Below are 17,869 nucleotides of genomic sequence, written 5' to 3'. Positions count from 1 at the left end.
CGTTTGATGTTGAATCTTCACTCCAGGCACCGTGGAGATCACATTGAAGAGGGTTCAGCAAACCCAGGAGCACACCGGAGCACCCATCCCATGGCAATGTCCCCAAACTGCCTCTCCTCTGTGCTTACCATCCTGCAGAGTTGTGACTGCTTCAGTCTCCGTGCTGAAGTCACTGTCTCCGATATCGTTGGTTGCTTTCACTCGCAGTTTGTAAGAGGTGAATGGATTCAGGCTGTGGAACATAACAATAAGGCATCTACGAAATCTCCATGCATCATCACAAATTGCTTCATAACAAGCTCTAAAGACAGCCTGCCCATTGGCAGCTTCTCTTCCCCACGCCACCTTTTCTTTGCAGCCTCCCCCAGCTTCACCAGGACGTGGGGGTGTTCACACCCTCAGTGCCACCAGCATCTTCTCAGATTGCCTTGGGCCTGAATTCTTAAAAACACATGTGGATTCAGAGCTGAATCACACTCCAGAAAACAGCCATTAAGGTGCAGTGCATGGAGCAACCTATGACTGCTCTGCTGCATGGGGATGCAAAACCTGGCTTTCATGGTGCTGCATAAGCTTTGCCTGAGATATCCTCTGAACACACCAGCAGGTTTGCTCATCCTCAGTGCACAGAGAGGGAAGACAGGCACAGAGGAGGCAGGTGATGAGCAGGGTCAGCCAGTGAGTCAGGATGAAGTTGGCATTGGAATTCAGAGCGCCAGCCTTCTGACTAATCCTCTACAGCACGCCGTGTGATCAGCGTGTTTTATTCCTACTGAATTTTAAATTAATGTTATTACCTAGATTATTTAATAAAGACAGTAACAACAGGTTCCCTGCAGCTCTTTTATCGACACAGGGCTTTAAGATATGCAAAGAGCGATTTCCAGCTGACATAACCTTAGCAAAGATTCTTCTGGCTTGGTTTGGCAGGGAGAAGGTGTGGGGGAGGCTGCCTTTTGATTCACATGCAGAGTAGAAATGCAGAGCTGTAAGTTATGGGGGATTTATCTGATTAATTGGAAGTGTCTAGCCACCAGCTGGCAGATGTAACACTGACTACAACCCAAGTAAAGATGCTTGTAAGGAATGATTAAACATCAAGAGATAATGCATTCTGATGGGCAGCACTCTAGCACCATGCACATACTACTCTTCTGAACTTTCACAAGAAAATGCTTTTAGCAAGGGAGGGAAGAACGTTTTCAGCACTACCACCCTATTAGGGCACCATTACTTACCTACAGCAACTTTAATAATTTGAATCATCTTCCTTGAAATACAGATCTTTTGTTTTCAGTAATGACAATGTCATGTCTAAAGGACACAGTTGGTCTCCTTGATTTTAGAAGTTTTGACTGGAAAGATACTGGGTATAATTCAGGGCGGGTATAACACCTCCAGGGTTAATGAATCAGGTTTATATCTGTACAATAATTGTCAGTTTTTCTTTCTTTATTTTTTTTTTCTGCACAGTCAGACAAAAGGATACCAATGTATCTGCATCTTCTGGCACATGACCAGAGAGCAGCCATATGTCACAGCCACTGATATTTTTATAACAGACCTGAAAAATCTGTATCTGAATGCTTTGAGCTGAGTATTTTGCAAAAGCTCTCAGCCTTTCAGAAATAATCTGATTTGTACTAGTTGGTCAATAGAGGAAATGGACAGCAAAACAAGTACCTTCTCATAGACACTCAATTGTTTTCACAGATGTTACAAGGACTTTAATTACAACAGCATTGCTGAGGATATAATGAAGCCTGAATAACAAAGTTGAGACATTCTGATGCTATCTATAAACTTCAGTATGGAAAACACAGATAAAAATGGTTCTCACTTCATCTGGAAAAGCTTATATAGAGATAATTGCAATGCAGCATTAAGAGTGGATTTTAACATCAGTCACTAAAGAAAGGATTTTTTACTAGTTGTATTTTACAGAGCACTGCATAGCTACATATGCTTTAGCCTGAGTAGCATTATCTACCATGCTGAGCTTTCAGAAGGGCTTCAAAAAGATGCACTGCAATTCAAATTTAATTAGATTTATTGCATGACCTTCAGCAAATCTCTGAATTGCTTTTCATAACACCACCTCTACAATGGGATCGGTGACCCTCACTTAACCTGTCTCCCTCAAAAAGACCGTGAAGCTGAGTGATGCTAGCTTTGGCCTTCTAACTGCTCTAAGTGGAAAGCACTGGAATTTCCATGCCAGGTTCATACGGTACCTTTCAATGATGCAGGATGTTGCGTCATGGCTGATCGAAGAGGAATAGGTTTGCCAGTCTCCATTTGGCAGCTCTCGCACTTGCACCGTGAAATACCGTATTGGTGAAGATCCGTCACTTCCAGGGACCCACTTCAACTGCAGGCTCCGTGCTGACACATCCGACTGGGGGGTCGTCAGCTGCCTGGGAGGTGCTGGCCGTTCTGCAATTAAACCATAAATTGGTATTGCCTTGAGAGGCTATTCAAGCTAATAGAAAATGTGATAGCATAATTGGATTTTCATAGTGGTAATGCCACAGGAGACTGAACTTTTGGATTTGCCCCATGAAGTATAAAAGCCATCCCATTCCTTAACCTTCTGCAGAAAAGATGAGCAGTAAAACTGATTCTTATCTCCCTGCATAAAAGGTCATAACTGAACATACACTTTGCTAGCAGCAGACCTCAAACTTTTGAGGGTCATAACCTGGCAGGTTAAGGAAGAAGCATCAGGAGCAGCAGCCAAGCAAACCAAAGAAGTCTTTAATGAAACTCAGGTGTGCTCCCAGGTACAACTGCTCTTTGACAGATCTTGCCTGTAAACTAGCTCACTTTTTAACCTGTGCTTTCTGCTTGGTACCAGGGGACTGTGTTCTCTCTGTGCTACATTGCATCCTCTTCTGCCAGCTGCTCCCCAGTCAAGGCATGAAGAAGAGGAAGGGATGAGCTGGAACAGGCTGGTGTGTAGCACAGTCCAAGTCCACAACTTACAGTCCATCCCAATACCTGCTTCAGTTCACTTCCAGACCTCCCCTCTTCTTCCCTTCTCATTTACTAACTTCGAATCTGCAAAGTCAGACCAGCCAGTGCCAATGTTGAGGGAGATCTCCCCGAAGTCATCAACAGTACACCTTTAGACAAGGCAAGGAATGGCAACGCAGGTGTGAGCATGCCAGTCCCCAACTGTTTCAATATAGATCTCCTTTCCCATCACTGTGTCTCTGCACTCCATCGATTTCAATAGAGAAACTCTATAGAGTGAGGAATAATTGTTTAATTGTTTATCATGAAGATTATTGATTCTGATTAAAATGTGTGGCATGTAATAAAGCAGAAATTGATTGGAGACACTGCAGTGACTTGCTTTTGAGAAGCAATTCAATTCAACTTCATCAGCACTCGTTTCCATAAACATCCCTCTGATGGCATGATTCCTCACAGCTCTGTATGGCAAGCACATTATTTGTTTGCCATCCCCTAAAAACATTTCCTATATGTTTTGGCACCTCTCTGCAGCATGCTCTTGCTGTCATCGGTGCCAAAAGATTTGTAAGCTATTAGCTGTAGGAAGCCCTCAGTGCCAGCTGCCTGCGATCCAGAGTACAATGCAAAAGGTCAATGCCTTACACTGACAGGCTGAGACAGGTATTCAGGGTTATTCTATCAAAGGAAGTGAGTGTTATGTGGGGATTTAATACTTTCTGCTGATAAGCTTTAACCAGCTTGCAGTTTTGGGCAGGTCAGATCTTGCAGTCAGTCTCCCATGACTGGGTTTCCTTCTGCTGCTAATGGGAGATCTTAAAATCTCCTATATTGCAAGATACACTTTGTGACTGTTTGTACAAAAGCATTAGTATAAAGAGTTTATTTATGGGAATTTAGCCACAAGCAAATGTTCAGGTGAGCTGTTTGTGCAGGAATGTAAGGCCAGGCCATATGATTCAATGGACTCCTTTTAATTTCTTGCTACATTTACATCTTCTGACTCAGTTCTGCCTGGGTCCCTGGTGCTAACTAGTCTGAAGGGTATCATGCCATTATGTAGATCCAGAGCTCTACAGAAGCATGTCTGGAGAATACAGCTACAATACAGCTCAGGACCTGTAAATCAGAGGTATCATTGTAAAATATAACGCTTTATATTGGGATTACTGCAGGAATTTAAAGGGCAAGAATAAGTGACCAATTTTGCTGATCTTTGAGGGAATTTTCATGCCTGCTTACCTCACTATCAAGGACAACAAGGATATTAATGTGTTTTTATTAATGGAAAGTAAGTATCTTTTTACTCTAGAATATTTATTATGTATACAAGTTCCAGGCTTGTTTGTTTGTTTACTTGTTCACAGAATAGCTGTGCTAGATAAATTTCTTTATCATCTCCTCACACTGATCTTGTTGATGTAAGATTATACATTTTTCTCTCTACACTTTACATATGGGATCACTTCAGTTAACTCTCAGTGCCTTGGGACTCAGTTCCATAGCACGCGCACAGACACAGTAGAGCCATCCATCAAAAAGAGAAAGTTCCTTTTATTTTATGACTTGCCTATTCAAGATAACCCTAAAGCACTGACAGCAACAAGGGATCATTGTTCCCGCAGTGGAGCTGGGAGTTCTGCCTTGAGCTATTGTGTATCCAGCAACAGCCTGTGCATGGCCTGGGAAATCTGAGCAAATTTTGTTGAAAAGGAGAGGCTCTGAGCTTTGAGTATTCACTTTATTGGGCATGCCTTTTTTTTTTTTTTTTTCCCCTGAAACTTATACATTTGACTTTAAACTTCCACTTTGACAGCAGTCAGACAGGGGTGGAAGAAACCTTGAGCTGATAAATCTGCTTGATGGACAGTATCTTTAGCAGAGGCACTTTAAGTTTCCTAATACAGCTCTAGAGGTTCTTTCTCTAAGGACTGCACTGTTACGCACTGGGAAGGCTGCATGTGACCTGGCGAGCTATGTTGGTGGGGATTTTAACACCAACCACACAGGATTTAAGTAGCTGAAATGCAACCCATCCGTTTTCCCTACTGGTGGTTGAGTATCAGGCCAATGACTTCTCTTTTTCAGAAGTGTTATAGGAAAAGAGTAAGGAAGATGTGAGCAAATAGCATGTGAAATCTTTGTTCTTGCACTAACTAATTTGTGGAGTGTAGAAAGGACTTTTAATGAGAGATTGCTTGGTAGTCATATTTTAAGAACCAAAAATTAATATTATTTGTAGTATTATAGTGCAAGTCTTGGGCAACAGCCAAGACCATGTGCACACACAAAAGTGCTAACAATAGTTGAAAGATGTCTACAGAGGTCTGCTCTAGCTACCTGCTGAAGTGTGCTTCTCTCTGAACGGTGTTTTTATAAATCATGGAAGTTGTATGGTAGTAATATTTGAGGGTGAAGTTTTATTGAAAATCAATATGAAAATTGTACAATTGATCAAGGTGGCACATGGCACGAAGTCCAATGATGCACAAGGGAGTGAGGCTGGTAACATTGCCCCAGCTAGTGTTGACTTCACCAGCTCGAGACCAGATAAATGCTTTGCAGTGGAACATGGCATATAACGCAAGAACAAAATAAAGCCCACACTCTTGTTCTCTACTAATATCTCCTCTTTTAGCTCTGAATGAAAAAAAAATCTTCTCAAACAGAAAATAAAATTTTTCTAACTGTTAGCTCTGGAGATCCATTCTATGACTGGATAATTGAGCTGTTACAGGAGCCAATGCATTAGAAACAAGCAATGATGCAGACCAGATACTGTAATAACTTATATTACTTATAACTTTCACTTTTTGATACATTTATCATAGCATCTGCATTCATTCGCGTACATGGAGCTCTTACTTTCTTCAGGTAGGTTCCCTACAGAACAGAATTTGAGGATGCAGAATGTGAATAACCATTTTACGCCTGATACAAGAAGTAGAAAAATTCTGGACAATCCAGATGCAAACACTCTGCTTGAGTTTACAGCAGTGAAAAGGCCAAAGTAATTACTAACACACTAGGTCGGACTGAGGTATAATGGAGGAGCCACATGAAGAAATCCTGCAACATCACCGACTCTCATTTTGTGTTCCCTAATCAATGTAATTCATCCATCATTTACGTTCTTAAGCTTTCAATCTTTCTAGAAAAGAAGAAAGCTGAAAAAAATAAAACTATTTGACTGCAGAAGGAGGCTGCATATGGCCAATATAGCAGCTGATGGAAAAATCAATCTCCAACAGCCCGGCAGGTTAGAAGAACTGCCTCTCATAAAAGTCTGTCTTGCTCACCAGGTTTCTAAAATCATGATGTTGCTATGGTTTGGAGCAGGTTTATGGCGTGAGAAGGAGGAGGTGTACAGGCTGTAGCTTGTTATTAAAATTCCCCTAAGTGCAGCACAGGCTCTCAGGCATGCAACAGAAAGCTCCTCAACCTGTGGCTGCAAGCATTACCTCTCTTCTCTGTCGTGATCACTGTGGCTTCCAGAGGCTCCCCCCAGCCCTGCCTCGTCTTGGCAGACGTCCGAAAGATGTATGCTGACTCAGGGGTGAGGTCTGTAGCAGTAAACTGCCTGACTGTTGAACCAACCTCCACCGTCGTGAACTTGTTAGGGCTGCTGCTGGCCAGGCGGTATGCGATCTGATAACCTGAAATCACAGTGTCAACAGAAGAGAGTAGAGAGGTTAGGATGTTTTTCTAGCAGGAACAAAAGAGCACCAAAACTATTAGTTTATTGTAATTACTTGTTTAACTGGACCAGAACTAAGTAATTTGCTTCCTTTAGGGCTTTAAAACTCTGCTATATGCCAGCCGTCCACAGTCAGGTGCAATACCTTATGGGGAAATTACACACTGCAGCGCACACAAGGGTCCATTCAGTATTATCTGCCCTGGAACTGATTTCGCTTTCCATCCTTCATCCCAACAAGACACAAAAACGTATAATATTTCCTGAACATACTTGTACCTTTTTGGGCAGGCAATGGAACAAATAGTTTATGCAATTCATCTCACCTGGCTCAGCGAGTTCAAGACAACACTCTCTCTTTCAGCTTTCCGCCCAAACACGCACACGCACGGCTCTTCCCTCTTACACACACCACAATAGCACTTGTTGAAACTAAAGGTTCTTCGGCTGTTGGATTCCCAAACTGTGCAGCCTTCATAACACCCAAGTAAATGCTTGCCCCTCCTTTTTGCATTTGCCTTTATCTCAGCTCTCTCACTCCCCTGTAACTGTACGGTGAAGGCTGGGACTGGCAATAAAAGCATTTTCCTTCTGTCTTTAAACATTGCTGTCCCTGTCCACACCCCAAGGAAGAAGCCTGCAAGCTGTGAGGTCCCGCTTAAATCATGCTGCACTTAATAATCAATTTTGTGGATGCCTGCAAATGATAGCCCTCATTCCAACCTGCCTGCCTGACGATTACGAGCTCACAGTTTAGCGTGTATTATTAATGATACAACTGTGCAAAGGAGGGCATCCAGAGTTCTCACGCACCGCTAGCAACAACTGGCCCCCATAGAGGGCCTGCCAAATGTTCAAACCCATTCTGTACATCCAGCAATTGAATCAGGCTCTCACTTCTGGAGCTTGATGGTAACTTTCAGTCCAGCTGCTAACTTCCAAAATCAATTAATACCAGAACTGGTGTGGGGCTTTATTACTCAAGCTGAATACAGTTGTATGATTAAATGCTTCATGAAGTTACGCAGGGCAGAGGGCAGCCAGCAAATCCAAATCAGAGCAGCTGAAAACAAAATAGTCATGACATGATTCTGCCAACCGCCTGCTCATCTTCCGAAAGACAAAGGGGTCTGCAGACACCTGAGACCATCTTTTTCTCTTGGAATTAATATCCCAGCTAGAGTTTGAACTCCCACCAAATTTTGGCTGTAGCAAGAACAAGAGGAGCCAAACTTGGTGTGCTCCATTCTTGAAGGTCAGCGCATGAAAACTGCGCATTGTATCTTACCTGTAGCTATTAGACAAAATCAAAGGCATTTATTTTTCACTGTGAATATCCAACAATTGCCACACGCCCATTCATGGGGAAAGACACAGAGTTTGTGCGCTCTCTTGAGTAAACGCCGTACTTGTGTGTGGTACATGCTCTCATGAACAGTGAAATTTAATTGGGATACAGATGGTAATAATTTTGGTGTGCTGATTCTCACAGTGTTGTTGATGAAGCCCCAGCATTCCCTTGCCCTTTTTTTTCTTCCGCAGCTGTTAGGAGATGGAGGGCAACAGCCATAGCTGCCTTACATAGAACAAACCTAGCTGCACAGCCACCTCTAAGAGCAGCCTGGCCTTCACAGCACCTGTGGCTTCAGCCTGAGCTCCTGCAAGCTGTGGTTACAGCTGGTACAGAGCCGTGTCACTGCACTGCCCCAATATGCAGCAGCCACCCACACCTGAAAACATGCCCCTGGAACAGAAAGCTTCCAGCACCTGAGCTGGCTCATTTCATGCTGCCGTGGGTATCCCCGTGCAGTGCCGCGGTCTAAGTGCTGGGTACATTCGTACACCAACTTGTCCACAGCTGGGTGGATGATGCTGGATTAATACATAAAATGTGGCCTGATTCTGAGAACTCCTGAGCATGCTTACATGCCAGCAAAGTCTTAGGGTCTTACACTTTGAATATCTCATTTCCTCTCCTGCAAACTATCTTCTTTCACCCACCAGCTCTCCCATTGCTGGTCCCATATGTTTCATCACAATATTCCTGTATCTTTAATACTACAGCATTTCGATCTTTTGCAAAAGTCCACAGGAACATAGAAAGCAGTGGAGGGAAGAAACGGATACATTAGGATCTTTCTTTTTTATACAGATGTGCAGAACACAGGAGTGAGAACCCTGGTGTAAGATCTCAATAAAGGGGAAAATAGAAAGAGAAAAGCACTGGGGCAATTTTTACAGCAGCAGGGAAGACGAAGGAAGAAGCAACTAAGATGGCTAAAGAAGTTTGATAAAGCGACTTAAGATGTAAAGAATAAGACCTGGAGGGAAACAGACAGTATTAAAAGAATAGAAAACTTGATTTATCTAGTTATTAAAAGATAAGTATATCTGTGAAATATCATTGTCAAGCAATTTTCTCTCTTTTCTAAATCATTCTAAAATATGAAGTGTAGTTAAAATGTGAGGAGGAAATAGAAAGACAACTATTTACTGCTAAATGGTGGTACTCATGCTAGAAAGCCAATTACAAATGTGCACAGATCAGGCAAAGGAACACACACTTGTCTAGGCCATCATGACAACTTACACAGGAGTGGATCCTTGGCTAATGTAAAACCTAATTTAGCCATGAGAAAAAAGAAATCTCTTGTCACACCCCGTCTCAGACAAGTTCTGCAAACTCTCTTTCAGTCCCTCTCTTTGAAAAATAGCACCAGCTACTGCTGTACCCTCCCCTACACGTGCCATGCTGGCTGGCAGTTGGGGCAAATATCTATTTTCCTGGGTATCTCAGGAAGACTTTAAACAACCATAGCCTGCACCTTTACATATTTCCTCAGAAACTCAACACTTCCCTCAGCGTGAGGCAAAGGTACATATCCAGCCTCTGCATCTGAGCTCGGCTCGCTCTTGTTGCTGCCTAACAAACCTCCCGAGACACACTCAGTATCTTAATTTTGATCCCCTACACCACCTTCCACTATTAGACAATTTGGGCAGCCAAGATAAGTTCTGTCATGAAAATCACTGCTCTGAGTGACACGGAAGATGTAATATTAAACCACAGCTCAGATAATAATTAGGGCTAACACAAGATCAAAAAGATAAAATTATTAAGTTGATGAATTTCAGCAACAAGGGAGGGGAGAAGACAGGAAATGTTGGGTGAAATTAAACGAGGCAAATCAATAGAGGTAAATGGAAAGTGTTCAAAGAGAAATTAATGTATGCTTGAGGCAGTATGTAAGAGGCAATACCTGTGATTACTGCAGTGGATGAATAAGGAAGCTACATTCCCTTACTAGATTATGACAATACGATGTTACAGATACGTTAGATAAAAAAAAAAAAAAAAAAGTAAAATCAAAGGTTATGAATAAAAGTGAAATCTTTAAAAGGTGATCACAGCAAACTTTTCTAGGAAAGGAGCATCTTACAGAATGTTAATTGTCTGGACGGTCAGTCAGAGGAATATGTACTGTTTTCTTCATTTTTCTTTTTTTTTTTCCCCCCCTACATACCATTAGATCCCAAAGCTTTTCTGTTATTGGGATTTCTGCTGTTCACCAGAACAAAGTAGCATAACAAAAAACCTGAAAGATCAGCTCCTCAGGAGTTTGTTTATTCATTGAAACAAGGCTTATTTTTGCATTAGCATCTTCTTAAGTATTTTTTGCACAACTGCAAGCAGTTCCATGAGCTATGCTTTCTGAACTCAATAAATGGCAACAGTCTGAACTGCCTGTTAAATGTTAGGTCACTAACACAGCCAGCAGATTCCCCAAAGCAAACAGGCAGGAAGATGACAACACACCATGAATATAAAAAAGCTTTCAAGCTCATCACCATACAAAGCCCTTCAGAACTGACAGCACCCGCTCATGCAGGCCATGGTGCAGCAGAGATACAAACACTTATTAATTTGTCACAGAACTTAGGGAAAGCCAAACGATACTGGGAGGTTACGGTCTGCCTAGTGGAGCAGCAATCCAGTTTGTTGATTTTACTGCTTATCTGTTTAAGGGCCAGCGGGTGTGCAAATGCAGCCTAGGATCAAAATACGCATTTGCAAACATGGATTACATCCAATTTTGGTTCTAATTCTCAGTGGAGTTCTTACACTCTTTTGCAATAAGCTTCAGGTGAACGCTAAATACAAGCCTACCATGAGGAATACTAACCAGGAAGGATGCTGGCTGAGCTCTTGTTTTTAGGGGAGGCTCATGGATAGACTTGCATATATGCACATTAATGCATCATTTTCCTTTAACAGTGTTTGAAGGAGCTATGCTGGGTGCTAGCTGAATGGAGCGCAGAAAAGAAGACAGAGTTAAGCCTCAGATGGTTACTGTAACATTCCCGAAAGGAGAAGTAGAAATATCTAGCAGTTCTCTACAGTAAAATATTTAAACAAACAAACAAGTAGTTTTCCCTCTTGGTGCCTGCCAGTATTTCATTCTGCTAATCTCTCTCTGAAATGCTGGAACATGTTTTGATATAGATTACAAAAATGTTAGCTGCAAAGGTGCTTGTATACTCAGAGGACAAAGCTAGCAGAGCAGGAACATTAGTTCAAAGGCTGTGAATATAAGTTGCTCTTGCAAAAGAAAAAAGTATTTTTTTCTTTGAAACCCCACTAGCATATAACAGGGCACCTTGCAAAGTAATATTAACTTATTATTTTCCAGTAATTCTACTTCAATGTGCAAGAGGGTGGTGGTTACAACGCTCTTTCAAAAGTTCATTGCAATAATAAGATTTAAAAAGTGCACAAGAAAGAAAATAAACTTGCAACCTTTAGAATGTTATGTTTTTATTTTTATTTTTATTTTTATTTTTAAGCTATTTTTGGAGCACCCCTCGCTTCTTAGAAAAGATCACAGAAGTACCCAATGTAATTTTTACCTTTTCTCTCTGACATTGGCAGCTAACTACTTCCTCCAGGAACCTCAGTTTTTCTACTATCAAAAAAATAGAGGAGTGAAAACTGTTGAATGAAGACAATGGATTTCAAAGAGGTGGACTGGGGGAATTGGTAAAGCCCCCTGGGAAGGAATTCTAAGGGAAAAAGGAATTCAGGTTAGCTGACAGTTTTAAAAGAAACAAAAATAAAGGTACAACTATCCCAATGCAGACAGATGATGTTAAGAGCCCAGTACGTTTGCATTCAGACCTCACTAATGACCTGAAAATCAAATCTGAATTGTACTAAAAGTTGAAACAGGACAGATTACTAAGGGAGTGTATAAATAGACAGCACTAGCATGTAGGGACAAAATCAGAACAGCTAAAAGTGCACAGTGAGTTATAACTTAAAGGGCAAAGGCAGTGAGAAAGATTTTAGAAATACATTAGAAATACAAGAGACAGAAGGAGAGGTCAACTACTGGGAATAAAAGATGAACACAAGACAGGTGACACAAAAGAGCAGAAGGCTGATACCTCTGCTGCTTCACTTTCACACAAAACCCGTTGATATTGACTAGATACTTAACACAAATTAAAACTGACAACAATAGAAGTATGGATGTAGGCTAGAATAGAGAATAGGTTAACGAATATTTAGCTAAGCTAGATGTAATCAAGTCAGAAAGGCCTGATGAAATTTGCCCTGCAGTGCTTATATAACTAGCTGGAGCCATCTCTGAATAATTAGTGATTATCTTCAAGAACTTGTGGAGGGCAGGTGACATGCCAGAATATTACTGAAGGGCAAGCAGAGTACCTTATCTTATAAAATGGAGGAAGAAAAAACAAAGGAGTTATGAACAAATTAAGCTAAAGTTTAATACCTAGAAAGATCCTGGAAAAAAAAAAAAAGAGGAAAGATATAAACATCCATGAGATAATTAAGTGCCAGGGAACAGTTAATATGTATTTGCCTGGAACAAATAATAAATATCAAATAATTTGTTTTCCATTTTGAAGGTGTAATTTGGTCAGGTGGGAAGAGTAGATATGATCCACCTTGACTTCAAGTAAGGCTTTAATATGGTTCCACATGGCCCTGTCAAAAGCAAACTAGAGAAACAGAATTTAAGAAAAATACTGCACATTTTGCCTTGGTCACTTAAAAAAAAAAAAAATCAAAATGTTGTTAGCAACAGTTTGCTAACACTTTGGTAGGACATATTGAGTAATGTGTAACGAGAACAAGTCCTGAGTCTGTTTCTGTTCAGTATTTCCGTTAGTGACCTGGCTGATGGAATTGCCAGTCTACTTGCAAACTTCAAAAATAAAACCAAATTGTGAGCAGTTGCGAGCCCTTCAGAGGACAAAACTGTAATTTGAAGTGATCCTGTTAATGAGAAGAGATGGTCTGGAATCAGTAAGATGAAATTCAATAAAAATACATGCAAAATATCACGCTCACAAAGAAAAAGCTTAATGTACACCTAGAAGAGGGACTGACCTTGAGATGTACTGCAGAAAAGGGGAAGAAATTAACAGCGGGCCATAACTTACTTCATTACAACACCAGTGCTGCAAAAAAGACAAGACAGGACCAGGTACCCTGCGATGTGTTACTGAGTACGGACTGTGCAAGATATAGAAGACAACAGTCTACATGCTAAACATGACAAGCGTGCTAAGGGACACCTTTCACCTTCCCTTCCAGCCCCATACTTGTATGATTTTGTTATCAATGTTGTGGCACTCGACTAAGAATTGAACGAGTGGATGAATTGCACAGGGCACCGTGCAAAGATGAATTGAAAGAGAGTTCTTACTCCACTGAGCTTGCAACTCCAGAAAATAAGGCTGACCAAATGCAGAAACAGGAGACATTGCAATAGTCCAGAGAGCAAAATATCTTTTGCACTTTCTCATCATTTGTAACAAATGAATTTTTTTCTCCTTAACCACATCCTGTGATTCAAATCCCAGTCTCTACTAAGAGCAAACTTAGATGACACACAGTTCCTTAAAAGAAACACAACAAATCAAACCCAGAAGACAACCTGGAAGCCAAGCTTCCTTGAGCTGCAGAGAAACCCTGCGTTGATCTGTCTCTGACAACTAAGTGGTGCCAAGTTTCACACAAACTCTCTTTCTTGTGCTAAGAAGATCCCTGCAGTGGCTGCCTTTGGACCCCATTTGATGATTTCCTTGCAACTTCAGGTGTCAGGATTACCTCCTGAGCACCCCCTGTGAGAAACTACACACCTAAGCAAAGACTCCGACTTCTTGACTCAGGATCTAAACAGAAAGACAGACTAGTCCTTTACTTAAAGGGATATTTAGAGGGATAATCCTTACTCACCCACTAAGACTATCATAAAATGTGTTGAACATCAGCACAGGACACAGACAAAATTATCATGTAAATATTAGCTACGTTAATTTAAGAGGCAAGAATAGATTATTGCATTGTAAAAGCCCTCAATGTTTTAAAAGTACAAGTAGCTGCTGGTATACTCCTGGTGCAAAGGCAACCCAGGAGTTACAACAGCAGGAAGGTAAGAAGGTTTTTCATGAATTCCTGTCATTCCTTGCTGCCCTGGTTTACCTCAATAAAAAGCCAAGTGTGAGTTAACTCCTTGCAACCTGAAGGAAGCAGTAAAACAGAAGCACACGTGAAAATGACAAGTTAGGGATGCCTGGCAAAGGCAAGCTAGGGGAAGGAAGGGAAAAACCAACTCTGTCCTGCTGTCGCTCAACAGGCAGCTTGCCAAACAGCCCAGCCAAGCAGGTTACAAATCCAAATGCAGATGGAAAGAGAGATGACAACTCAAACACAGTGCCATGAATGAAATGCAATTCTGACTCAGGAAAACACGCGCCACAGAGCCTGGCAGAATTTTCCTCCTCACCACAGGGTACTGTGTCTCTCGGCTGATATACCAGCCTATTTTCTTTTCTTTAGCCATGGATCTGCTTATGTGTGGTTTCTAATCCGATGTGCAAGGAAAACCCAACATCCATAGAGCACGCTCTGGTCTCCAGCCCCCTCCTGCCAGCCCTGGGCTTGCTGCTCCCTCTTACCCAGGATAACTCCGTTGGGCTCCTCCGGTGGCTGCCAAACAATTCGCACCGATGTCAGCCTCACCTCGGGGAACACCAGCCTCACGGGCGGCCCGGGGGCTGGAAAGAGAAACAGAGATCGCGCTAGCAGGCATTGTGTGTCAGAGGAATTACAAGTTTTCTGTTTATTTTACACGGAAGGCAGCCCAAGGTATAGCACGCCAATAATAAATAGATGGTTAGGAGCGCCCACGTACATGCATAACACATTTACTCTGAGGGATCCTGTCCACAGCCGAATGCCTCCAGCACCCACGAACTCCAAGCACAATACAGAACTAGTACACCCTACTGTGTTTTACTGCACATGTGAAATGAGTTTACCAGGATGCTCTGACAAATGAGCTTGACCTCTGCAAGTTATCTCCTGGTGGTGTAGCGGGGAGCCCCCGCGAGCCAGCCGCATCGCCGCCTCGTCACCAGATAACCGAGCACATCCCACGAAGCAAGTCACTGAGCTGCCTTTACGGACAGGAGTTGTGTCAGCTTAATCTACTTCACACCTGCTGGAGCTGAATAATATCTCCTCTCTGTGTCATCGGTGCTAGCTTTGAACTGCCTTCTGATTTTACACGTGCATTTTAAACACATAGGTCTGAGCAAGAGAACCCGAGGCAGGTGAGGTGCACGTTAATACGGATGGCTGGTGGCTGCACTGACCATTCCAGGTTTGCAAGGTGAGGAGATGTTAATTCACACATTTGCATCCACAGAATTTCCCCTTCAGCACAAATTCCACCTGCGTGTTACCCCTGATGATACTTTTAATTAAGCTGAGCCCAGAGGAGACACAACATATTTATGTCAGGAGTACGGAGATGGAAGAACAATTTGTATCATTTTGCCAACATGCACTTAAGGAGGGAACTGCTATAATGGGGTTATCTTAAACAAACAGTTTTAAATATTTCTCATTAAAGTCTGATACATACAATTCCATGAGTGCTCTTTTACTCCCTGCAGAGTTCTGCTAACAGCAATTTCTCTTTGTTTCCTTTCAAAGAAAAGCCATGTCACTACAGAGGCTGAATGCTGAGAAAACGGCTAAAAGAAATGCCTGGGAGCTGCTGTCCCCGTTCTGTCCCATTCCTGTCCCTGCATGCTCTCGCACCTTCCCTGCACTCTGCAGAAAATGTCTGGTTAAGCCGGGAGTCTGAATGTACTTCAGCCCAACCAAATAGCCTTAAAGAATTTGCTTGTAGATACCAATGTTTATTCCATTTCTACTGGGAACATTTTGACAAAGAAAGAGATTTGTATGTTTGTTTTTCTTCATTGGGAGTAATAAAAAGAAGCCTCTTGCACAGATACTACCCTTCATTTAATAGCAAAAAGGTAATGAAACTAAAAGCAACTACAGCATCTGCAAAGCAAAAGATGTTTTAAGAGTTGAATTAAATTTCTGTACAGCTCCACCAGCAGGAATGCTCTCACCCTGCAGGTGTGTTCAAACAGAACCGGGGTGAGGAGGGTTGCCCATGGTCTTTCAGCACATCAAACTGCACTCCAGAGTCCCTGAGCTCATGGGAGGCACTAGAGGGAATTACAAAAGGAAGCTGGTATGATACCTTCCACGGTCAATGCCTTATTCTTTTGGAAAAAAAACGAGAATGGATTACTTAAGCAGCAAATTCCACATCTCTCCTTCAGTCCAATCAGATCCAGATTTGTTTATTGCTTCCAATTGTAGCACTCTACTTTTTCTTTAGAGCACGATTGAACTTCAATAGACATTTATAATTGGGCTCTATAAATTGTTTTCAATAGAAATTGTCTACCTCAAGCTTCAGAGTACAAATAATTTTAAAAGAATTTTTCCTCTTCATCAGCTGTGGGGAAAGAGGAAATGGGCGACTTTGGTTTTTGATGTTTTTGCCAATTCTCATCCCACGATTGATGGAACAGTTATATTAGGTAAGGATCAAGTCCTTTTAGTTCAAAGTTGAAAAAAAAATCCAAAAAGTCTTAGTGTGGGCTGTCTTCTACACCTGCATCACTAAAAGAAAATAGAGTTAAAATTTGGATCAAGACAGACCCTTATTCTGGCAACCCGTACACTTACCATCATCTTTGGTTCTTTCTATAACTGCAGGAGAGCTGGGGACTCCATCTCCAATGCGAGTGAATGCCAAGACCTGGATCTCATAGAGCACATATTTCCGCAAGCCAGACAGCAGGCAAGACTGAGTGTGGTTACCTCTCACTATTTGGCTCTTTGGTTCAGAGTCTAAATCTTTTGCTTTGAAAAGTATCTGTAGAATAAATGCATATGAATACGGAAAGAAAAAGATATTACTGAAGGAAGGGTATGCATTTTAGATTCTTCCTTTTCACAAGATATAAAATGAGATTAAATACACCAATCACCCCTTTCAAAAACAGCACGCTTCTGATATCTTATCTGGTTGAGTTATGGATAATATTAACATCCCCCAAGTGAACAATAAATTACAAATGCAAAAACGTATCCAGGTAGTGCTTTAAAAACGTAGAAAACATGAAACTCCACTTGCATACCTTGTAACCCAGGACGAGACCATTCTGCTCTGACTCAGGGACTGCGCTCCATGTCAGAAGGATCTGGGTTGAACTCACAGCTTCAGCAGACACGTTCTCAGGAGGAGCAGAGGGAACTAGAATCAGACAGCATTACCAACAGCAGAAATTGGTAAGACATTCCAGATCATTTTGCTCCATCTCCCTGTCTGCTTGGGATTGTTTCGGGATCCCTTAGAATACTACTCTAATCCCAAAGGACTTGAATATGTTCTGGACAATCCCTTCTTTTCTAGTATTCATTATCTTTACATTTCAGCCTACTTAACAATTTCTTACCAGTTTGTCTCAGAAATCACAATGTAAAGAGCTAAACACTCAATGCTAATCACAGTCTACAGAAGAATAGTAAATATAGACAGACATGAATAAACTTGAGGTTCTATATATTTGCAGTAATTAGAATCAAGTTTAAATTGCTGGACTTCTACAAACGTCTATCTCCTAGTATTTCTTTTCCTTATGCTTTATTTCCCTATGCCAAAAGCTAGAAATCTTTATGAATGGGAGTTTATCTTACAGTATGATCTGCTCTACCATGAAGTTTTAAGCCACCCTGGCTTCCTATATTATCGAAAAGGAAATTATAGCATCTTGTCTAGAGTTAGCAAT

General features: G+C 41.6%; 1 protein-coding gene across 8 annotated transcripts in view; it reads right to left on the bottom strand.

Annotated features, from left to right (window-relative positions):
- Positions 1-17,869, bottom strand: part of SDK1 (sidekick cell adhesion molecule 1) — a 393,578-nt gene that overhangs the window by 58,228 nt on the left and 317,481 nt on the right. For all 8 annotated transcript variants that reach the window (XM_080556193.1, XM_080556194.1, XM_080556199.1 and 5 more), the window contains 6 exons: positions 17,219-17,334; positions 16,764-16,953; positions 14,663-14,761; positions 6,438-6,632; positions 2,235-2,436; positions 129-232 (listed from right to left, as the gene is read on the bottom strand). In XM_080556193.1, the coding sequence (XP_080412319.1) occupies positions 129-232; positions 2,235-2,436; positions 6,438-6,632; positions 14,663-14,761; positions 16,764-16,953; positions 17,219-17,334 (906 nt within the window). The remainder of the gene's footprint in view (positions 1-128; positions 233-2,234; positions 2,437-6,437; positions 6,633-14,662; positions 14,762-16,763; positions 16,954-17,218; positions 17,335-17,869) is intronic.

This window comes from Anser brachyrhynchus (genome assembly GCF_964034855.1).
Source record: "Anser brachyrhynchus genome assembly, chromosome: 15".
Taxonomy (NCBI): Eukaryota; Metazoa; Chordata; class Aves; order Anseriformes; family Anatidae; genus Anser; species Anser brachyrhynchus.
Note: the sequence above shows the minus strand (reverse complement) of the source record. Positions and strands in the feature narration are given on the sequence as shown.